The sequence below is a fragment of the Lissotriton helveticus genome, chromosome 6, assembly GCF_964261635.1.
Source record: "Lissotriton helveticus chromosome 6, aLisHel1.1, whole genome shotgun sequence".
NCBI classification, from domain to species: Eukaryota; Metazoa; Chordata; class Amphibia; order Caudata; family Salamandridae; genus Lissotriton; species Lissotriton helveticus.
In genome coordinates, this window is record NC_136067.1 from 1092015512 (window position 1) to 1092040189 (window position 24678).

General features: G+C 47.2%; 1 protein-coding gene across 4 annotated transcripts in view; it reads left to right on the plus strand.

The window, feature by feature from the left end:
- Positions 1–24678, plus strand: part of BIRC6 (baculoviral IAP repeat containing 6) — a 2208279-nt gene that overhangs the window by 215293 nt on the left and 1968308 nt on the right. For all 4 annotated transcript variants that reach the window (XM_078648748.1, XM_078648749.1, XM_078648751.1 and 1 more), the window contains exon 5: positions 14239–14350. In XM_078648748.1, the coding sequence (XP_078504874.1) occupies positions 14239–14350 (112 nt within the window). The remainder of the gene's footprint in view (positions 1–14238; positions 14351–24678) is intronic.

Here is a 24678-nt window from a genome sequence, read left to right on the forward strand (position 1 = left end):
ATGACATATACCAGATAAATTAAACCCCAATGACCCGGAAGCATCTAACAAATTAGATGTGCCCTGATCATTTAAGGAGGGGGTACTACTATGCATCATAAGCTTAGAAGGGGTCACATCGGCCATAGGTCTACAAGGAGCCTTAGTCTCCACTTCAACAATGTTTGCACGATGGCCGCGGGATTCTGGGCCGGTGGATGATGACAGCAAACCGCCACCCGACCCCTCAGCCTGTGAAGCATAGGACAACAATGGAAGCGTTGGATGAACTCCTTCAAGTCCCACTAGTTCAGCCGTGCCTTCTCCCTTCCCTTCAAAATTAACAAGAGGCGAGGACACCGCCAATACCAAATGTGGTGCAGGAGAACGCACCAAGTTGGATGGGGGAGACATGAGAGCAGAGGTATGGATCTCCTGGCCCATAGCACCGGTAACTTTATTCATTGACACGTTAGTGTTCTTAAGATTCGGCAGAACCCAGAGATCCAATAGTTGGGATTGACCCTTCAGTGGAGGGTTGTTCACAGATTTGTTTCTTATGCGAACGGGCTCTTTTTGTGAGGCCAAAATGCCTCCAACTTCTCTCCCTGAACGCAATGTTTTAGCCATTTTTTACACAAGAATAAAAGAAAAAAAAAAATAATAACACAAAAGAACCAGCCTCCAGAAGAAGTAATATAAAATATTTAAAAATATTTTTTTAAGAACCTAAATAAAATTTATAGTCCAGAGGATCCAATAATGACCACAAAACAAAACTGTTCAGGAGGATAACACAACAGTATCTGAAAAATTAATAATCCTGAGATCGTCCGAGACACTCAATGCGACTCGAGTACAAACAATCCAGATTCTCAGTCAAAGTAAGTAACCGGGCCCAGCCCGGCCTACCTCGGCCACTGAGGGCCACAGAGGGCCCGCCCTTTGCCCGGGCTTAGCCTGGCGCCGCCCGCGCGCGTCCCGCGATGCGCGGTATTTCCTTTCAATTTATTGCAGGTGAGGGGGGCGTGGCAGGGAGGTTCACCAAGCCCTGGTGCCTTGTGGGCGCTGGTGTTTTCAGACCTCCTTGTGGCCAACAAGCCCCCCGCAGCGAGTGTTTCCCGCGAAGCGGGAAACGCGAGCAGTGGTGGTTCAAGCGCTGCCAAATAGCGCTGTAGGCACAAAAGTCCTGGCGATTGCCTCAGTGCGCTGCAGTTTTAGATTTCAGGCAGGTAATTCACGCACCAGAAAAACAGCCGATCTCCCAGCGTTTCAAACGAACTCCGCTCTTCTGCAGCCAAATCACTCGATATATTGCAGGTGAGGGGGGCGTGGCAGGGAGGTTCACCAAGCCCTGGTGCCTTGTGGGCGCTGGTGTTTTCAGACCTCCTTGTGGCCAACAAGCCCCCCGCAGCGAGTGTTTCCCGCGAAGCGGGAAACGCGAGCAGTGGTGGTTCAAGCGCTGCCAAATAGCGCTGTAGGCACAAAAGTCCTGGCGATTGCCTCAGTGCGCTGCAGTTTTAGATTTCAGGCAGGTAATTCACGCACCAGAAAAACAGCCGATCTCCCAGCGTTTCAAACGAACTCCGCTCTTCTGCAGCCAAATCACTCGATATATTGCAGGTGAGGGGGGCGTGGCAGGGAGGTTCACCAAGCCCTGGTGCCTTGTGGGCGCTGGTGTTTTCAGACCTCCTTGTGGCCAACAAGCCCCCCGCAGCGAGTGTTTCCCGCGAAGCGGGAAACGCGAGCAGTGGTGGTTCAAGCGCTGCCAAATAGCGCTGTAGGCACAAAAGTCCTGGCGATTGCCTCAGTGCGCTGCAGTTTTAGATTTCAGGCAGGTAATTCACGCACCAGAAAAACAGCCGATCTCCCAGCGTTTCAAACGAACTCCGCTCTTCTGCAGCCAAATCACTCGATATATTGCAGGTGAGGGGGGCGTGGCAGGGAGGTTCACCAAGCCCTGGTGCCTTGTGGGCGCTGGTGTTTTCAGACCTCCTTGTGGCCAACAAGCCCCCCGCAGCGAGTGTTTCCCGCGAAGCGGGAAACGCGAGCAGTGGTGGTTCAAGCGCTGCCAAATAGCGCTGTAGGCACAAAAGTCCTGGCGATTGCCTCAGTGCGCTGCAGTTTTAGATTTCAGGCAGGTAATTCACGCACCAGAAAAACAGCCGATCTCCCAGCGTTTCAAACGAACTCGGCTGGGGGCATTTTCAGAAACATTTGTGCCACTATTTCGTCTGGAAAAGTGGTAGAATCAGTAGTCCATCGGACTGCTGATCGGACTAGTTCTTGTTCATGCATGGTACTTAACTCGCTATAACCGATTCGTGATTTCAGAATGTGATCGGTAGCTTGAAATACTTGTTCTAGAGAACCTTGTTCTGGTGCTGGATGATGGAAAGTTGACTTGTGTTCTAGGCGTAAATGGCAATCTGGAAATCTAGATTTTCCTACATACGCTATTCTGGCGGGATTCTCGTCGTCTACCTCTTCAGTATCAGAGTTACTTTCTTTATCGCTTACTTGTGCTGCTTTACGCTGTTCGTGTAACTTTATTATTTCTTTACGGATTTTCTTGTACATACTTTCCATAGCACTGATGGTCTTGTGCTTACCCTCGGCTATATTATCACTCCACTTTGTCAGGGTTCTCATTTCGGCCGGATCTTTAGACGGGTAATCTTGTTCTCTTATTAGACAGTTAATCAGGAACTTTAGTATCATAAGCTGGATCTCGGCTTTCCTTTGAGACATGGCCTCGCCAATGCTTTCTGGATCATCCCCTGTACGGATGAAACGATATATTCTGTCTAGGTCTTCTTTCATATTCGGTAGGGTGACTAGATACTCGGCCACCTTTCTTACGCGGAATGAATATAAAACCATATTATCCTCGCCTGGGACTGGATCATAGCCGCATTCATTAAGGGCTTTTCTTATTTCTGCTACAGACTGATGTCTGGGCGTACGCTGTGACGCTTGTGCATGTAATTCGGCTGACGTTAAACGCTTATGTGGCGGCGGGGTCTGAGGAGGACCTCCTCCTGCGGCCCCTAAACTAGAATCGTCGACTGATCCTCTTCGTACTAGTGTGGCAGGAAATTGAAATGCGGGCTGAACTGGTATGGCGGGCTGGACCGGGGGGACCGTAACAGGTACTGCAAGGGGTACCCCGGTGTCTGGAGGAACGGGAAGTGCCTGATTTACAGGGACTGGCGGAGCGCGAACAGGATTTGCATATTCTGGGACTGTGTCGTCCAAATAGGACGAAATAAAAATATCAGCTGCGGTCGGTTTGTGACGTAGCTTGGTCGGAACTAATGGTGGCGGGAAATTACTGGATGCCTCTGGGGTCGCTTTTGGCAAGCCCTCGGCAAGAAGAGGATACATACCCCTAATAAGAGCATGCCTCTGTCTGTCTGACTGTTCGGCTTTAACTTGTTCACCTATCTCGATTAGTTCTTTTTCTTGTGCTCGTTCTAAGGATTCTCTACTTAATTCTGACTTTCTGATTTCTTTTTCGGTTCTTTTATGAGCTTCTTTGCGCCATAACTCGATGGCATCTTTCTGTGACTGTCTGGCTTTCTTTTTCCATAATGCCTCTTCTACTCTCATGATGCACTCGGCATCCCACGTACCTGATACGGGCCACCTATACTTTTCCTCTAACTCTTTGGTATACTCTACCCATAAATCTAGATATAATATGGCACTTATGCCATGCTTCTGATACATAAAATGACCTGGACTGTCCCTAGGCGGAACTGGAACTGCTGCTTCCAGCAGACCCTTTCTAGTTTTTAACTGACGTAACTTAGAAAACAAGGGCATGACTGGACTGTAATCTAGACACAATACAATACACAATGAACACGATACTTATTCCCCATTCATACCACGACATTAAAATACATGAAAAACATTTAAAATAACAGTTCGAACAGAATACTACCTGGAATACGGAACACAGAATACATGAATTTTCTCGAGAACAGAACTGACTGGAACAGAAACTAGATGCACTGCTGAAACAGTACGAAACTTACCGGTCTCATAAAGAGACACGTCAGGACCCGCATCCACCGAAGTGGACACTTCGTTTGTGGGTCTGTGTACCACCAACCCACGGACCAGAGTCAATCAGATTGACCCTGTCTAGAGACTACCCCAGTAACGGTACTCACCGGGCAGCAAGAACGGAAGGCCTCTGACTGGACTGAAAGTGAAAGAGAGCCATGCAAGCGTTGTAGGTGCGCCGTAAGCGTGCACATCGGCGTGGCCTGCGGCTCGTGCCCAGTGGCGGTGCCTGTAGACTTCGCCGTACTCGAATGGGTGCTGCACAGCTCGGGCGGCCCAGGGAGGGGGCCGCCAAAGCGCCAAAAGCAAAAACACATGGCAGCTAAGTTGGAATTGTTAGCTGCTCTTGCGCTAGATCACGGGGAGCGGTCACCTGTATTACCGTCATAACCGCACCGCCGAACCCAGACGCCTTTCTTCCACCCTGCGCACCAGCTAGGCTCGGGGACATGGAGAATATGAAGCTTGAGTTTCCACCCCTGCCGCGGTTTGGAGAGGACTCGGAGGTAAGCACCCCAGAGGTGCTGCTGCTGATCCAGGGTGTTGTGGGTACTTGTGAATGATGCCACGTGTGCTGTGATTGCCGGAGAGGAGCACTTACTTCGATGCGTGTTGACAGGCCAATCAGGGGTGTTGTGGGTACTTGTGAATGATGCCAAGGTGTGCTGTGATTGCAGGAGAGGAGCACTTACTTCGGTGCGCTTTGACAGGCTGGCAATGGGAGGCTACCATATTACAGAGACCAATTTGAAAAGCTGTCTCTGTGAAGCCGACGGGGGGAAGGGAAAAGTGAAAGTAACGCTGCATGAGGCTTGCGAGGATGGGGGACAGGAGACGTGCACACCGCATGACTGTACGTGCGCGTACACAAGCTCCAATCGCCCTGCGCGTGCCCATCTCATGTCCCACTTCCGAGGCAAGTCAGCAACAATAGATCCCGCTGGCGACAGCGCTTCGTGCTGCGTCGCCAGGTGCAAGACCTAAAAAGGCGCACAGTGTCCCATGGCGGCCTCAATAATGAAAGTGCGGCTGCTGTGAAGCGAGATCTGCCCTGATAAAATGAAGCAAAACTTGTTCAGCTGTGGGAAGTACTTTAAACGCAGTCAACCCCCCCAAAATACAGTTGAAAACAAAAGAAAAGCACTTATCCTCCGAATGGGGCTCCAATGATGAAATAAATTGAAGCCGGCTTCCGTGAAGCGTGTGCAGTGCCTGTTCCCAATTTGAAACCCAACAAGCTATCTGAATTTCTAAGGAGGCATTTTGAAAGAAAACCAGCAATTCTTAGAGAAAGGATGTGGCGTAACTTGGAACTGGGTAACCTGGTTTGAGTCTAGCGTTAGTTCTCCTGTGCCTACCATAGAAGAAAACCAAAGCAAAATGGAACAAGCATTGGCATAGTCAATAGGTCCCGCCTTTCGGACCATATAAGTGTTTAGCCATGCAACAGTTGATGTTGTTGCACCAAGAATATTGTCCTGCATAACTAAATACTTATAAGGTCCCAAAAGCGAGACCTATTGGCCATGCCAATGCTTTTTATGTTAGGCACGGGGAGATTAAGTGACGCGCTAGAGGCTTGTAACTCGCTACAATCAAAGGCAAAGGCGGTCAGTATTGAAATAAGCGCTAGGCGCTTTTAACTTCTGCTGTACCAAATATATTGCACAAACTTCTTTACTTGCTGCTAGTTTGCGTGACTAAGGGATAGCACAAACCCTTTTCCTTTTAAAAAGAACCATTGTACTGTTTTTATCGTTTATTTTCAAATCCCATTGTGTGCTAAGCTGCCCCAAACTTACCTGGTGACTTGCTTGCGTGTTCCCCGGTACACCGCGGTTGCTACCGTTTGAGTGGAGGGAACATTGTGCACACGGGAAGCACCAGGGGGAACTTCCGGCAGGGGCACACGCGAGGTCAGCGCTCTAGTGGCTGAGCTCGAACTATAAAAATAGGATGCCGGCCTTGACGCGCAGCGCGCGAGCCGTTGGCGCGCCAAAGGCAAGCCCGTCTGTGCCCGTCTGGGGCCGTGGGCCAGACCCCCTGGCCAATTTCTGACCTACTCCAAAGCTACACTGCTCTTACTTACTCCTGGCAGTCAAACCATCAATGATAGTGTGGCAGATAAACTACGTGCAGAAAATTTGCTAAGGGCTTTTCATAAAAACACACCAAACCTATCCCCTACTGACAATCCCAAACCCAAAATCCCCCACGGCCTAAGAATAGCAGTCTTAAACACTCGATCCCTACAGAAACACTATCTAGAAATCTTCACACTCCTCCAGGATGATGAGGTAGACATCCTAGACCTCACTGAAACCTGGCTTGAGGACTCTTCCGCCCCAGACATTATTGCTTCACGCCCAGAGAACTATGATGTCCTTTGGCACAATAGACAAGGAACTACCCAGGGAGGAGGAGTAGCCATTTTTTTCAACAAACTGCTTCAGGTCACCAAAGTAGTGGCGGAAAGCATTGACCAAGCTGACATTCTAGGGGTCAAAATTTCACTTAAATCTTCCTGCTTCTTAATGGCAGTAGTCTATCGCCCCCCCAAGGTCAACCCCCAGTTTTAACAAATTGTTCCTGGAAATCGTCACAGACTTGTGCTCTCTCTATAAAAGGCTCCTTAACAAGGGACACTTCAACTACCACTGGGACTCCGCCCTTAAGGAATCTCACGCGAGGCAATTCGAGATAGGAATGGAAGCGATGGGGCTCCACCAGATCGTGGATGCCCCCACCCACCAGAAAGGGCACACCCTCGACCTAATCTGGACCGCACAACCCTGGGCCAGCCTAACTGAGATTAGTCCCTGCACCTGGTCAGACCACGCACTCCTAAAATGCTGGGCCCCCATGGACTGCGTAATACCTCAACCACCCCCGGATGGGATTAGGGTGCGAAACTGGAAACCAATCAATGCCACCAACCTAGCACAAGCTCTACTTAGCTTACCCCAGGCCCCCACTTTCACCTCAGGAAATTTGGACCTAGAAAGCGAAATCCTGACAAACACCCTGCGCCAAACCTTAGATGAAATAGCACCAGAGAGTACAATCAGAGTTAGAAACAAAGGAAAGGGAGCACCTTGGTTTAATGATTCTCTAAGAGTACAAAAACAAAACCTCCGCCAGGCTGAACGACAATGGCGGAAAACCTACGAACCAGAACAGCTGACACACTTCAAAATCATATTAAACCTCTACAAAAAGTCTATCACTGAAAGAAAGGCAGCATACTATGAGGCTAGGATTATCACAGCCGCAAATAAACAGAAAGAGACCTTTAAAATACTGAGAGAACTTAGCCAAAAAGCCGAAGTTAACATCACCGACGTCTCGTTAGACTGCAATTCCTTCAGTCCTATTTTTTGCAAAAAGTTAGACATCATTACTGAGATTAACAACACCCCAATCAACCTAAATGAGCCTGCCAACTCTCAGGCACCCCGCCCCACGGGCCATCAACTTTCGGCCTTCCCCCCCACTGGACCACACCTCTCTAACTCAATTAATGAATGGCACTAAATCAGGCTCCCCGGCGAACCCTTGTCCCCCAAGGATCTTCCAGTTTGTGGCGCCTGGGCTGGAACACCAGATACTAGCGCTTTTAAACTGCTCACTAGAGACTGGCTACCTGCCCACAAACCTAAAGGAAGCGCGAGTAACCTCCCTCCTAAAAGAAATCTGGAGCAGACGCCACTAACCCAAAGAACTACAGGCCGATCTCCCAATTACCCTTCCTGGCTAAAGTAATCGAGCAACATGTTCTAAAAACACTTTCACTCTTCCTGGAGGATCACCAACTGCTACAAATGCAACAAGCAGGGTTCAGAGCACACCACAGCACCGAACTTGTGATGCTCTCGGTCCTTGATGACCTAAGACTTATGGCTGATAAAAAACAACCGAGCGCCCTGATTTTATTAGATCTATCAGCGGCGTTCGATACGGTCAGCCACCTCCAACTGCTAGACCGCCTTACAGCTCTGGGTCTCCATTGTTCGGTCCATCAGTGGCTGAGCTCCCTTCTCACTGGAAGATCCCAGAAGATCCAGCTGGGGAAACCGGTATCAAACAGAGGAGCCCTAACCTGCGAGGTCCCTCTGGGATCCTCTCTCTCCCCACTCCTATTTACCATCTACCTACAACCCCTGGTAACAGCCCTGGCCCATATGGACTGTCGTGTCTTCAACCATGCTAATGACACCCAGCTCATTCTTCGGATCGACAACACTGCCCGAGCCCAGGAAACGGCGCAAAAGATCCTCAGATTCACCATAAACTGGATGACCAAAAATTCCCTGAAAATCAACACAGAGAAAACTGAAGTCCTTGTGCTCCCCACAAAAAGCAACCCATGGAATGACTGCTTCTGGCCTCAGGAGTTGGGCTCCGCTCCCTCCCCTGCCACCACCGTAAAAAGCCTAGGCATTAAATTAGACCAAGAGCTTTCCATGACCAACCAAATAACCACGGTGGTAGGCACCTGCACAGGACTCCTTAGACAACTACGCAAACTAGCTCCCCTGCTCTCCTCGGTTTCCCTACAAATGATCATCCAAGCCACAATCCTTTCCAGGCTGGATTACGGTAATGCGCTATACCTTGGCCTCCCTCAAAAACTCACTCACAAGCTCCAGGTGGTGCAAAATGATGCAGCCAGGCTGATCTTTAGGCTACCTATAAGAACCCATGCCTCCCCTCTGCTTCACAAATTTCACTGGCTCCCTATTAGGCAAAGAGCGAAGTTCAAAGGCCTTTGCATTGCCCATAAAGCGATATATGGCAAAGCCCCAGCATATATCAAAGAATGCCTCAAGATCTACGTACCAGGGCGCTCACTTCGATCTACAGAGGCTTGCAACCTGGTGACCCCCCAATACACCCTGGCATCAGAAGGGGGCGAACTTCCTCTGTCATACTCCCCAAACTCTGGAATCAGCTGCCAGACCACCTTCGCAAAGAACCCACGCTCCTCGCATTCAGGAAACCACTAAAAACATTACTGTTCAAGGAAGCACTAACCACCGGCTAAACCCCCCGCCATTGTTGGATTTCCTGATCTGTTCACATCGCCTTAAGCCTCGCCTCCTAAAGCGATTAGAGACCTGTCGTGATTAGCGCTATACAAATACAAATACAAATTTTCCCAGAATCACAGGATGTTGAGCGTAGTTGCCGAGACTCATCCCGGTTCCCCAGCTTCGAGGTCAACCGCTCCAGCCCTAAAAAGGCAGCTTTAGAGATTCATGATTGCTATTACATCCTCAGTGCGAACAGAAGGTAGACATTTGGGAGCTAATGCGTAGTCTATATTAACAAATCTGTTGTGGGGGGAGGGGCAGCAAAGTGAGAAAAAAATAAACTACGACTGAAGCAAATGAATTAGCCTCTTCTGCATACATCTACAAAAGAAAATAGACTGGATGCTAGGGCACGAGATAAAGACTTAAGACAGGTTTTCAAGTTAACAACTAAATACAACGCTAATGTATTCAAAACTCCACGAGGAGCAATGAAACGTTGGGCATGACTGTACGCCGTAGAAGCACAGGTTACGATAAAATCTGGGTCACACAGCTTGCATCACATCTCCTAGGAAAACGATGACAGCTGTGTAATTATCCTGGTGGGTGTCCGCAGATGCTTAAGAGAAAACAAAATACTTGTTGGCAACTCCCCAAACCCACTTAGCTTCCTGAATCCCACAAAAGGTCTTGCACACAAGATAGTCTATGATCGTAAAAGCTTAACTTATTCGTAGGTGATTATGTGGAGTTTTTGGAAAGTCCGGCCGTCAGAATTATACGGCCTCCTTTCCAAAAGGCTGAAGTGCATACCTTCGAGAGCATCTTTTACTTGCGCACCGGAATAACAGGCTGCCTCCAGATGTTATTAGGGCACATGTCTGAAGGAGGAGGGGTCCTCGAAGCAGTGTCATCCAGGGCATCATCGTAACAGAATGCCCGGCGCTGCATTCCCAGAGGCTGGGTCATCTTGCCTAGAAGGCCCCTTGTGCTGTGTTCAATGGCTGATAACAGAGAGCCCCACGTTCACTAAAGCATATATACAACATGGAGCTCCAAGGTAGGCAAAATGCACAAACAAGGTGGGAGGATAAGGCCACAGACATAGGAATGCAGAACAAGTGAAGATTCAAAGTAGTGAACACCACGGAGGGTACAAAAAAAGTGAATACCACAAGCTGAGAAACTAAAGGCAGCAAACCTATAAGTACGGAGGGTAAAGGAAGCGTTGATAACCTTTGGTGGTAAGTGAGGGAAAGGTCAAGTAAGTATTTGAAGAATGAATAATACGCACAAAAAAACACGATTGCCAAGATCTCTCACTTATACATTAGTTAAAGAAACTAATTAATGGCAGTATAGATTAAGACCACACGCCTTACGTATAAATAAAATAGGACAAGACAGAGGCACAGTCCGCTTGTTCCTATGACTTAGTCCTCTAAATCAAAACATACTCTCCAGACAGTTCAAGGACCGCACCCCATTATGGCAAAGAAGATGGAGCTGGGCAGACTTATAACCTGATCTTTTTCAAAGCCCAAAATACCCCAACTTTTGGCTTTTTTTTAAAAAGCATAGGCACTTTGAAAACCTACTTTACAGATCAAGTACATGAAAACCTCCTACGCCAGGTTGCTAGCACATAACTCAAACGACAGTGATTAGTGGGGTAACCATCTGAACGCATGCCAGGCTTGCAATTAGATAAAGGTCGATTGGCCATAAATTTGAGGTTATTTGTTTTTCTAGGGAAAAGAGGTGTTCTTTTTTTAAAACAGGTTCACTTTCTTTGAAGGCCTTTGACTGGGAAACAAGAAAGGGAGTTGACTAGAGGCACAGGAACCACATCAAGCAGTAGATGGAAGAGTGGAGTGAAACCTAGATAGGGGATACATAATTTACCAGGATTATCAGGCTGTGGTGATGTCTTGATTGCGCAAAGATCCAGACTCTCTCTGGAATACCAGAATACAAGTTACCTGCCGCCTGGAAGCAAAGTTTTTTGTTGTTTTTTTAATCAGCAGAAACATAGTTTAGCTAAAGCACATGAACATGTAAAAAAGACCCAACCACACGCAAACCATTCAAGCAACTAGGCACAACAAGCAGATTTGACCAGTCTACCAAGCGAACTGCCAGCAACGAAATGTACTGAGGTTAACAATTAAGGACACGCACAACTAAAACCAAAGGTAAAAGAGATAAATAGGGCCGCCATGTGGGACAAAGCAAACAGATAAGGTTTCAAACAGGGACAAGATAGGCACAGCGTTTCCCTTGAGGGAGCGAGCCGCTGCGCCGTATGTTTCGAAAGCGCGAGCAAGATAAAAGATTGAAAACATATGGCGCCACTGCTCGCTCCCGCAAGGGAAACGCCAAACGTACACGAGTGCCAATAGAGAACAGTGCAAAACATGCACAAGTTTAAACAAAAGTCCTGAGCGATTCCAAGAGGTCTCTCCTAAGCAGCCCTTGCGCGCTGCGTAGGCGAGACCTAAAATGGAGTGCAACCTAACAAACAGAAATAGACAAAGTGGCAATGATGCATGTAACTGGATCAGTCGCCAGATGCAAGAACCAACCACAGAGGAGGGATACATGAGATTAATTAGCCCCAGAAAGGAAAGGAACTTTGAAAAGCACACACAGTAAAAAATACCAACCAAGGGGCGTGCTGCTCTGAGGAGATGTACCATGTCTCGAAGCAGCGCATGAGCTGCTTAGGCAAGACCTAATAAGAAGAACACTACTGTTCTAGAGATGGATGCTGAGGACAATTTGAGGTAATGAGTAGTTTGTAGAATTTTGTGGTGGTGTGACCTTGTGAAAGAAACATTTTTAATTTCGGAATGAGTTGAGAATTAGAGAGAGGACCCATATTAGTGATCTTTGCTTTAATTTTGAGAAAGTCTTAAAGGTCTAGATTAGACAGGTTTTGTTTGTTGTAAGGACGAGAAAGGTAGCAGACCGGAGGTATCGTATAAGTTAGACATCGTAATCCCTTTGGCAGCCCTCAAATGACCAAACTCACAAGAGTTGTGAGTGAATAGTTCTCGTTATACCAGAGGGACGTCCTAGTTGAGGTACGGATGGTAGTTTTCAATAACGAGTCAATGGGAAGCATAGCGGCCAGAGTGTCCCTAAAAATTAAATGTGATTTGCAGTAGGGATAGTTTGACATCGTCACAGTGGATGAGAGTGGAAAGGGGTGGCCTATAAGCAGTCTCATCCTCAAGCCAGAGAGGTTTGAGTAGAGGATTAGGGTCAAACCACCTTGCACTTTGGGAGGCCAAGTAAACTATTTGATAAGTAGCCCAATCCGGGAGCATGCAGCTGCCAGCTTTCTTGGGCATTCTCAATTTCTTGAGGCTTATGCAGGTTTTTTTTATTGTCCTAGGGAAGAGTGAAACAGACTTATCAACATTGCGAAAGAACTCTGGGGAGAGGCGGGTGGGAAGCATACTCAATAAAATATTGATTAGCGGATAAACCATCATCTTTATGGTTTCAAATTTCTCACCAAGATATGTTCTTCAGAGACCAAGTCGCTAGTAAGTCTTTAATCTTGTTTAGAGTTTTATCCTCATTGATAGAGACCGACTTTCTAAGATCTCTGGAGAACCCATATACCACGGTATTTGAGGGGGGGTTTCCATTGGCAGTCAGATGAACTGCCCATTGCAGGGTGACTGTATATTAAGCTGCAAATTCTGCGTCTTATCCCTATTCTGAGAATTTCCTGATACCATAGAAAAAATGTCGATACAAGAATGAATGGCGGTGATGGAGAACCCTTGAGACTAAGTAAATATTCAAATGTTGTCGGCCTAAGTAGCTGTTTTGTATGAGGTATTATTAAGAAGGATGACAGGAATATACAATGAAGTGTTTAGCATAAGTAAAACAGGATCAGTGGCTAGTAGAAACAGCAGCGGGGATGGGATATAGGGCAGCCCTTACGTGTACCCTGGTGAAGAGTAAAGGGTTGAGACAGGTATCCATCAGTTCTAATCCTTGCAGAAGGGCTTGAGTAAAGCGCCATTGTCATCTTAATAATCTCTTTACCAAGGCTGTTACTGAAAAGGATGACATTAGAGATATGGCCTGGAAACTTTGTCAAATGATTTTTCTGCATCCAAGGCAAATGACACTGCCGGCGGAAAAATACTGTGAGAAAAAGACTAATGTTATCACTAGCAAGTCGGCCTTTGATGAAGCTATTTTGAGTAGGGTGAACTAGTGCGGCAATGGGGGGGGGGGACATGGGGTGGTAATCGAAATGCCAGGATCTTAGCATAAATGTTGCATCCATGTTAATCAGTGAGATTGGATTATCATTTTTGGGATCAGAATATTCCTTGCTATCCTTGGGAATAACCACAATAGTGGCCTCGGAAGTGGTACCTGATACTTTGCTGGAAGTAGCAAAATGGGAGTGGGCCGATTTTAATGATGGCATAATTGTATTAAGAAAGGTTTTGTAAAACTCAGTGGGGAATCCATCGGGTCTGGTGCTTTACTAGTCTGCATAGATTTGATGCCCCATCCAATCCCCTCTTCCGAGATTGGATTGGCAAGGGCAGGCTGTTTCAGTATGCGAGACTTGCTTAATGGGAGAGTAGTCCATCGACATCGAGTGGTGAGTGGACTGAGGAGGTGCACAGATTTGAATACAAGCGTTGGAAAGTTTTGAGGTTCATGTCCATGGAGGACAGGAGAGTGCCTTATTCGTCTTTAATTTTTTTGGATGATAGTAGAATTGCGCTTAAACTTTAGGTAGGCTGCCAAAGCTTTATTGAGGTAGAACAGTTTTTTGCCTTTTTGGGCATGAACTCAAAGGTGGGCACGTTTGCAGAGGATGGCATCGAGTTCATACATGTTGAGTAATAAGTGGACTGTTTGGGGATGGAGGGAGGGTCAAAGGGCCCCAGCCTACAAAAGGCTTCTTAACATTGAGTTCAATAGGATGAATAGATACCATGGGTTAACCAGACTGAGTAGAACATGTGGCATTTATTAAGAATTAGAGTATTTGACAGCATTACTATCCATGTATATTGTATTATGGCATGCACATTCATCTTAACAGGAACCATTTAAACCTCCCTTGGTGTTACGTCCTTTTTTCAAATTTTTTTTTTAAAAGGTCTTTGATGTACAGTGAAGCAAACAGGCGGGAGACTTTCACATCATGGCCTCATTCGGGGTATAGGTGGGCTCAACCTGATCCAATGGCTCAAGCAGGGTTCTATCACCAGGTAAATTAAAAAACTTATTTCACTTTTATTAAAATTGTACAATGGTTTTAATGAATAGTTAGAAGTTAAATTGTATGTTTTTTATTTAGTTTTTCCTGTGGCCAGTGTTTCTTCAATGTATTGTAATCCTTCTAGCATGTTCCACAATTTAATATGACCTATCTGGTGTTCTGATATAGAAGTACATCACTTTATTTAGTCAAGAGTTTTATATTTCTTATTACAAAAGTCATACTACTGGGTGTAAACTTTAAAAAAATTTACAGCAGGACATTAACGTGCTTACTTATTTTAGCCTCTCAGGATTTGAGATTTTGTTTTTTTAGTTGGCTGTTGATTAGTACAAGCTGCTCCCATTGGCTGCAGTGTATCTGAAAATGTAAAGCCTCGCAGTCCCTAATTATGTTTGGTGAATATTGTCTGGTTCGGATTCACATGGTGTGCACTCTCCTGCCATCTAGTGTTGGATTCAGAATATAGTACTTAATTTGTTATTGTTTTGGCCTTAGGCAGGAGTTGAATGACTTGAGACCATTTCTCCTGACAAACAGCCCTGATTTCTTTTTTTTCATTGCTATCTGATTCAGAGCTGTTAAGTGTGTTCTCCTGGTATATATGCATACATCTGTTCAGAAGTCACACTGATGCTCAGAAGCACTTTTTGAAACACATCTTTCGAGCAGTACCCAATGATTTTCAATTAGTACTTCATTTTTTTTCTTTTTTTTTTTTACAGTGAAGAGAAAATTATATGAGAATGATTGCCCAGGGATCACTCCTTGAAGTTGGAATTTTTGGAGGAAAGCACCTAAGGGGGAGGGATGAATATTTATTTTGTGCTGCCCATGGTTATATTTGTGGTTGATCTACTACCATACTTTGCCCGCAGAGAGCCACAAAATGTCCTCTGACGTCTCCTCCTCTGAATTTGCACACACTGGTCAGAAACATGATCGCTGTCCTTAAAGTTCAAACTGTTTCAGATGATGAAAAACGGTGTAATATGTTAGACTAGGGTGAATGGCTTAAAAAAACAACAGCTGTCCCCTAGCTGTTGTCTTAACCTTGATAGACCTTAAAGAGTGATGTCGAAAGGAGGTCTTCAGTGGTCCTTTAGCTGAAAGCAGACCTTGAAACTCAAATATTTCTGAGCAAGATAATGATTCTTGCAACACACTGTTTCAGAAAATATGACATTGCATACTAATGGGAGGGAAAGATAAATTATTGTTCTTCAGTATTAGTGGTAATCCTGGAACTAGATCTCAAATAACTTCAAAATGATTATACAAAATTGACAAGCCTGTAAAAAGTTTACTTTTTGTTTAAGTAGTAGCCTCAGAACTGTTTAGGAACACACTAATATAGAACGTCATGCTTTCAATCACTCATTGTCAAGGGCACTTGGCTGTCAAAAGGGCAAGAGAATGGAAAGCAGGAAGTACTCGGTAACGGTGGGCATAAAATGGAAGGGGAAGAGGATGTATGAAGTAATAATGACACTACTCCCCACACCTGAAGACCAGGAATCATCAATGGCTCAGTTTTCCCTCTAATGAGGCCTAATCGTACCAAGCAAAGTTTGAGAGTTCTTGTGATCATGGATTTCCTGGTGACGGAGGACAGTGCAACATTCTAGTGCAAGTGCTGGCAAGAAGTGATTCAGCCATTACTTATCCTTGCTCATGACTATCACAATGTTTACCAAAGACCCCCTTTCTACTCCTACTTAAGCGTGTTCCATTACCCCGAGGATAGAATGTTTGTATAAGGCAGCTCCTCAAGATTTTATCTTAATCACAGTTTATGTGCATTCACACTCAGTAGGGGTATGTGCAGCTAAAAAGACATCCATTAATCTGGGTGATTCGGAGACACCAGCCCCTCACTCGCTCAAAAGCAAGGCAATAGAGTTAATGCAGCTGTTTGCAGGGTAACCCCAGAAGGGCAACATGATATGGAGAATTATCAATTATCCAGTATTTGGTTATCTTTCATACATTCACATGCTTGAATAATTCCCCATCGAAGTGGGAGCACCACGGTAATATAAATAAAGCAGTATTTAAAGAACTTCCATGGGCTATCATGGAGGCAACCATGCATTTAATCTGCAATCTGCCTTTTTTTCTAAAAAAAAAAAAAGGGACAAACTTAAATACAACAAATCCGTAACCAGCACCCTCTAGAAACTTCCCAAGTGATTCTGAATCCCTCAGATTTTCACCACACGTAGTGTGTGAAGGGAGTCTCCCTGAGCTTTGCTCAGTTCTTCAACATTTCTCTCCGATAAGTCTCATTTTTTTTACTGGACAATGTCTGATAGGAAAGGACTATTTCGCCTTTGTAATTCCTGTGGGAAAAAAAGGGTTCGCATTGATGCCCACAAGGATTGCATCTATTGCGTCTATCCTCATCATGAGGCAAAGCAATGTAAAATATGCTGCACCTTTTCATCTAAGACTCATGGAGATGGAGAAGGCAGACTTATGTTGTGGCAAAACAAGACACATGGCGCGTCTTCTAATGTGGAGAGCGACACTTCCTCTAAATCCCCTAAGAAGCCCAGGTTGCCTAAGGGTGAGTCTGAGGAGGTCAAGAAACACCCTAAAACCTCTCATCCGACCAAAGAAACTCGAAAAAAGGTGAGAGAACCTAAAGTCTCCTCAGAGATAGTTTTGCCACAGCATTCTGGGACTTCTAAGGCAAAACTGGAATCTTCAGGACCTTCCAGGCATAAATCGAGCCACAGATCCCTGTCGGCGTCAGTTTCACTGTCGACGCGTGTTTCTTCAGCAGCGCTGACGACTACTCTCTTGTAGTCTAGATCATCGTAGGCGCCTACGTCATCGACGGCGAGCATCAACGTCCCAATACCGTCAATGAAGACCTCAGAGACGTGGTTGCCATCATTGGCAACGACGACACAATCACCGTCGACGAAGGCTTCAATGACATAGACGACGATTTTCCTGTCGATAAGAAAATCAGGGTCACTGACGGTCTCATCGTCGACTGACCCAGCGACGAAGTTACTGCAAATGCTGTCCACACCATCCAGATTGTCCAGAACATCACTGCAGCCTGGAATCCAATCACCAGGCAAGATATCGCTTATGCTCCCATGTCACCTCCTAGACACAGAGGAAATGGATGATGGTCCCTTTGCGACCGCTCATAGTCCTTCTGAACTTGATGTCAAGTGTCAGGATGAGGACTATTATGATGAGGAGCAATACTACCAACACTGCACAGTTCCTCAAACACAATATCCGCATTTTAGATATTATGTTGCTCTACCAAGGCAAGAACTTGCTCAGTTACCTTCTTCAATTCATGACTTACAGGCCATGCTCACGCACTACAGAAAAAGGTTCCCTCCCCAAGAGGAAAACATTACTGTGCCATCAGCACCACCTGTAGCACCGCTTACACCAATGCTGCCGCCTCCTGCTACTCCTAAAATGACGCCACGTCCCATTATCCTTGTTCCTCCCAAAAAAGATCCATCCTCTTCTGAAGAAGAGCCTAAAGAGGGATAAATTCACGATCCTCCTTCACCCACTGATGAATGGGATAACTATATTATACCTACACCATCCCCTCCTCCTTGTCGTCCTTCTGACTCCCCTCCAGAGGACATTGGAGGTCTTCATAATCTGATTGACAGGGCTATGTCCAGATTTAATCTGCCCACAATAGTCAAGTGCTTAGATTGTTTCCTTTATGACTTTAAAGAACAATCAAGGAAATTGTTAAGATCTGTACCCATTCTAGACCATATCAGGCAGAAATGACTTAAAGTAATAATCACCTGCCACTGTAGTGCCGGTACTGGCAAGATTAGATAAAACACTTTCACAAGACACTCCTTTTATGAACTCATTCTGAAATATTATTGGCACTACCTGCCATCCACTAAGGGTGCTTACTTATTTTACATTACTGCTTGTTATTCTGATTCAAGCATGTGAATCTTTGAAAGATACCAGATACTGGATACAAAATAAGTTACTTACCTGTAACTGCAGTTATCCAGTATTGGTATCTTTCATAGATTCACATGCAACCCACCCTCCTCCCTGGAGAGTCTCTCTTTACACTCCGGTATTACTATCAACACTTGTGCTGAAAACTCTGAGGGATTCAGCCTCTCTTGGGAAGGTTATAGAGGGTGTTGGTTACTGATTGGTTGTATTTGTGTGGTCCTTTTTTTTTTTTTTTTTAGAATGAGATAGATAGGCTATTAAATGCATGGTAGCCTCCGTGATAGCATGTGGAAGTTCTTTAATTACTGCTTTATTTATACTAGTGTGAGACTCCCACTTCGACAACGGGGAACGATTCAAGTATGTGAATCTATGAAGGATACCAATACTGGATAACTACCTTTACAGGTAAGTAACTTATTTATTCTAATCCACTGCTAAGAAAATATGGTAACTTCACTCTGATTTGTTCAAGATGTGCAACATAGGCCAGGAATAGATTGAACAACAGAAAGAATGCTGCCGATTTGTTAGGATTCAGATGCTACAGATAAAGCAGTTTGGCAAATGAGAATAAGCCTATTATTGGGACGATATGCATAGCTCAAGGTGTCAGAATGTATGCCAGAAGTTCCGATACAATTGTTAAGCATACAGTTTGATGAAGAGCCCTTGTTTGTTCTTGATGGAGTTATGAAAAGTGCTCTACAACATCAACCTTATTTTATCAGGACACCAGGATGATTGCAGGCATGTGAGAATAGTTTGCCATGACAAACTCACCAAAACGTTAAGCGGAAGACACCACGTTCTTTACAGTAGCCAAATCAAAACATGAGCCAGAGGACCTAATGATAAAGGGATATCTGTCATCAAATAAAGAAGTGGTATGGCAAAGAATTACAATATTCCACTGAGGTATCAAGCTACCAGCAAAACCCGATTAACATGTTTGCTAGAGGAAGTAGTCATTCAGCAAAAGATAACTAGGGGATGTTAGGAGCATACAGTCATTTATTTCAACGAAGGATGGAACAAAAGTCCCAACATTAGATCTCAAGACTCTAAACTTAAATATACAGCACTTTCAAATGATGAGGATACAAGACTTTAATCCTGCTTCTATATTTAGGAGATTTCCTGTACACTCTAGTCCTCTACAATCGCTATATCCATATTTAGATGCATAAAGCTTATTGAAGATACTTAGTTTGAGGTGAGAGATTTTTTAAAACCCTTTTGTATTGACGCACACCAACTAGACCATATTATAGCAGCATACATGCACAGGACAGAGTACAGTTGAAACAGGATTATGTCCAAAATCAAATTCTTATGCATGGTAGCTTAAGTGTTCATGTTGCAGGGTTGTTTTTGATAATAAGAACTAACGACTAATTGAGGAAGATTAGCCTTACCCACCTAACCCCAGGGAATCTCACCAAGAGTCATTTACAGGTATAATAGCAAGGGTAGGAAAATTGAAAATCTGAATTCTCCAAATGAGGGGGGCACTGCGAGTCAGGAGATCAATCAGACCAAGCACCACAGCAGAATGGGGGAGACTAAGGGACCGAGAATATTAGAGAGGCGGGGCGGCGGTGGATCTGTCATTTAAACACACACCTCAGCGAAAGTGTTTAGGTGGGTTTGGAACCCTCAGTAGGCTGAGACACAAAATCACAAAGGAACTGATCTCAGTGGTCCGCAAGTGGGATTGTCCGGTTTGTGGTGAGAGGTAAGGTCCAATTTAAGTTACTACCAATTGTGATATCAGCTGCAACAGTGTTCAGCATATTTCTTTTGGTGATAACACATTTGCATTACCATACATCATTTGACTGTTTGTTGATAAAATAAACTCTAAGACATTTCATTCATGCCAAACAGGAGCAGACAACCCTCTTGCACTACAGTTTTGCGCTTTTTCTTCAATAGAACCAAACAGCTTCTTCAGCCATGCTAGATGCAAAATTAAAGTTATCTGAAGGAAACAGTTAGTTATAGATTCCTTACCTTAGAATAACCCCCAGGCGTCAAACTGCATCCGGAAAGTTTTTAGGTGGCAGTACCCCTGTGTGTCGGAACATGGCGTTGACGACTCCTCGTTCGTCGTTGGTGTCGTGGTCGCCGGGATGACGTCGCAGTAGCTGCATAGGCGCTGCCCTCGCGCGCTGACGTTAGTTCCTTCTTTTTCCGCGCCAACAAGCGCAGAAACCCGGAGAGAGGCGTACCCCAGGTCACGTTTTGACTGACTTTATCTTGACACGTTTTTGAGTCCATCGACTCCTGGTGCACAAGGGATGCCTGCCTTTAAGGCTTGCGGTTCCTATAATCGACTGATGTCTGTGACGGATCCACACCGCGTGTGACTCTTCTGTCTGGAGCGCTACCACGACCCCAAGTGGTGCTGCGACTGCGGGACCATGAATCCGAATTCTTTGCTGGAGCGGTCCCAAAAGCTTCTCGAGGCCTCGGCTAATGTGACAAGTGTTGCGGCCTAAGGGTCAACTCCGGGTTTTCCGACCTTCCCGGGTCCCTGAGCGAACCCTGCCCAGCTTTGTCAATTTTATGAAGCGATGCACTCAATCTTTAGGCAGCCCGGCTCCACTGGCGCGCCTTCGGGCCCCGTGGACTCTGCTGGGGGCCGTGGGCCTTTGATGCTGGCGGCTCTGGCCTAGGCACCAAAGGGTCCCCTTGGATCAAGGCCTGGATCCGTATCGGCACATGTCGACCTTGTTACACCTCCCCCAGCGCCGATTTCACCGGCACCACGTCCGCAGCTGGCGTTGGCTCTGTCCCCAGCCGACATCGACCCCGGCCTCCACCTCGAGGTAGACACAGCGTCGGCCGACACCGGATCTGGTGCCGACGGTTACTTTTGTGCCCCTGATTTACCCTGGCACTTTGAGACCAGATTGGCAGCCAGAGGAGGGTGATGAGGACTGGGAGGGGTCTGGTGACCCTTTAACTGACCAGTTAGGTTATGAACCGGACTGGAGAGAGGAACTGGGGGAAGCCAGCGGTTTGGATGCCTCCCCAGGCCTTGGCATGTTGTCTTCTCCTTCTGTGGCTACGGAAGCGGCAGCGTCTTACGCAGTGGTGTTGCGTAGGGCGGCCGAGGCTCTCAGCCTCGACCTACCTAAGGTGGCAGTCAGGACTAACCTCCGGACAGGTGCTTTAACCGGCAGCAAGTTCTTCGGAGACCGTGCTGCAGTTTAATGAAGCCCTAACAGACATACTTTTGGGCACCTGGTCCAGGCTCAGCACAGGGGCTCCTGTGGATAGGATGATTGCCCAACGCCACCACCTGGCCCCGGGTGACCCCACTTTCGTCTCTCAACACCCCACCACTGAGAGCTTGGTGGTCCAAGCCTCCCCCTCTGAGGACGAATTCCCTAACACTCCACCTGATGGGGAATCCAAAAAGCTGTACCAGCTTAGGAAGAAGATGTTTTCTTCCTCCAGCTTGGGACTGCGGTCGGTAAACACCGCATGTCTGTTGGGCCATTACACCCACTCCGTGTGGTATACGGTTGCGCAAGTGCAGCCTCAGTCCCCGGAGGAGGCCCGGGCCGTACACTCTCTCTCAGTTGCCGAAAGGAGAGACGCAGCAAAGTTTACCTGTGGGCTGGATATCGCTTACTCAATTGGCATGACGATTTCCACGTCGGTAGCCCTTCGACGCTATGCCTGGTTGAGGTCGACCAGGAGATGTCCAAGCCACTCTTATGGACATGCCCTTGGGTGGCCGTAACCTTTTCAGCGACTAGGCAGACAATGTACTGGAGCGCTGTAAGGACTCTCGGGGCTACGTAGAGATCCTTGGACCTCTCCACCATCCACCCTGCGTTGTCTGCTTTTCGCCCCTTTTGTGGCTACGGAAGGGGTGCCCCGCCACGTTCCATCCGGAGCCACAGGCCAGCGCACGCTGTTAAGCCTCTTCACGGCTGGGGACGCGGGAACCAACACCGTGGTTCTAGGGGCGGCCAGCTGCCCGGCCAGTCCACCACAGCCCCCTCTGCAGCAGCCTCCAAACCCTCCTAATCCGACCTTTCAGGGCCACCAAACGCCAGTGGGTGGCAGGATTCACTGTCACCTCCCTCACTGGCACCATCACGTCAGACGGGTGAGTTTTGCAAATAGTCCGAAGGGGCTACTCCCTCACCTTCGAGACTAAACTTCCACCCATGCCACCTCAGTACCAACGCATCTTGGAGGATCATTTGGCCCTTCTCCAACAGGAAGTTTTGGCACTCTTGGCCAAGGGAGCCATCAAACGCGTTCCTGTCCCAGAAGTAGGTCTTGGTTGTTATTCCCACTACTTTCTGGTGCCCAAGAAGGACAAAGGCCTGTGTCCTATCTTGGATCTCAGGAACGTCTACCGCTTCCTCCGGAAGGAGAAGTTCAAAATGGTGACGCTCGCTCAGGTCTTGTCTGCCCTTGACCCCGGAGACTGGGTGGGAGTGTTAGACTTGCAGGACGCTTATTTTCACATCTCCGTCCTGCCTGCCCACAGGCATTACCTGCGGTTTACGATAGGCCACGAGCATTTCCAGTTTACCGTGCTCCCCTTTGGCCTTACCAGCGCCCCTCGGGTGTTCACCAAAGTGATGGCGGTGGTCGCAGCTCATTTGCGCAGATCAGGGGTTCCAGTCTACCCCTATCTTGATGACTGGCTGTTGAAGGCGGGCTTGCCACAGGCTATCGTCTCTCACCTCCAGACTACGGCCGACCTCCTGCATTCGCTGGGGTTCTCCATCAACGTGCCGAAGTCACACCTGACTCCCTGGCAGAAGCTCCTCTTCATCTGAGCGGTTCTGGACACGACGCAGTTTCGGGTCTATCCTGCCGAACAGCGAGAACGGGATATTCAGGCTATGATTCAATCTTTCAGCCTTTATCTCGCTTTTCGGTCCGGATGACCTTCAGGCTACTGGGCCTGATGGCCTCCTGCATCCTGCTGGTGGACCATGCCAGATGGCATACACGGGCTTTACAGTGGGACCTGACGTTCAAGTGGGCCCAACATCGGGGGAACCTGTGCGATTGCGTTCAGTACTCAGAGGGCACTGCACATCATTTGCAGTGGTGGCTAACAAACCAGGATTGGGTCGACTGAGAATCCCTCTCCCTTCCCCAACCAGAGTTTACAGTGGTGACCGATGCATCACATCTGGAATGGGGTGGCCACATGGGGGAGGCAGATATCAGAGGCCTCTGGTCTCCTGCGGAGTCCGGACTCCACTTCAACCTTCTGGAGCTTCGGGTGATTTGTCTTGCACTTAAGACATTCCTTCCCTCGGTCCGGGGAAGAGTAGTGCAGGTGTTCACGGACAACACCACTGCCATATGGTACTGCAACAAACAAGGCGGGGTGGGGTCGTGGACCCTATGTCAGGAGGCCCTCTGCCTCTGGACATGGCTGGAACATCGGGGCATATCCCTGGTTGGTCAACAGCTGGCAGGTTCCCTGAACGCCATGGTGGACAAACTCAGCCGCAGGTGCATGATGAATCACAAATGGCGAATTCATTCTGAGGTGATGCAAGGTCTCCTTCGACAGTGGGGAGAGACTTGGTTAGATCTATTTGCCACCGAAGAGAACGCGCAATGTTATTATTAATTCTGCACTTGGGAATTTCCAAGGCTTCACTCGATAGGCAACGCTTTACGTCGCGAGTGGAGTTGTGGTCTTCTATACGCCACTCCGCATATACCACTTCTGCCCAGAGTGCTGGTGACGATAATGTGCGACCGGGCCCAAGTCATTCTTGTGGCTTCGTATTTGGCACGAAGAGTCTGGTATCTCGAGCTGCTACACATGGCCATCGATCCTCCGATCTGCCTGCCTCTTCGGGAGGATCTTCTGTCGCAGCAGCAGGGGACGGTCCTCCACCGAACATGTCCAGCCTCCACCTCTTTGCTTGGAGATTGAGCGGCGGCAGTTGACGTTGTTTGACCTGCCTCCTGAAGTCTGTGATGTTATCTTGGCAGCCAGGCGTCCCTCCACTAAGGTGGTATACGCCTGCAGATGGAACAACTTTGCGGCATGGTGCACAGCAACGGCTGTGGATCCCTTTCCGCCCCTCTTTCTGAGGTTCTCTTGTTCCTTCTTTCTTTGGCCCAGCACGGCTCTGTCTGGGCACTCTAAAGGGATACCTCTCGGCCATTGCAGCCTTCCTTAGGCTTCCTGAACAGCCTTCTCTTTTCAAGTCCCCTGTTGTAAATAGTTTCCTTAAGGTCATTACTCACCTTTATCCTCCTGTTCCCTTCGTAGTGCCTCAGTGGGACGTGAATTTGGTTCTTACATACCTTATGTGCGCTCTCTTTGAACTG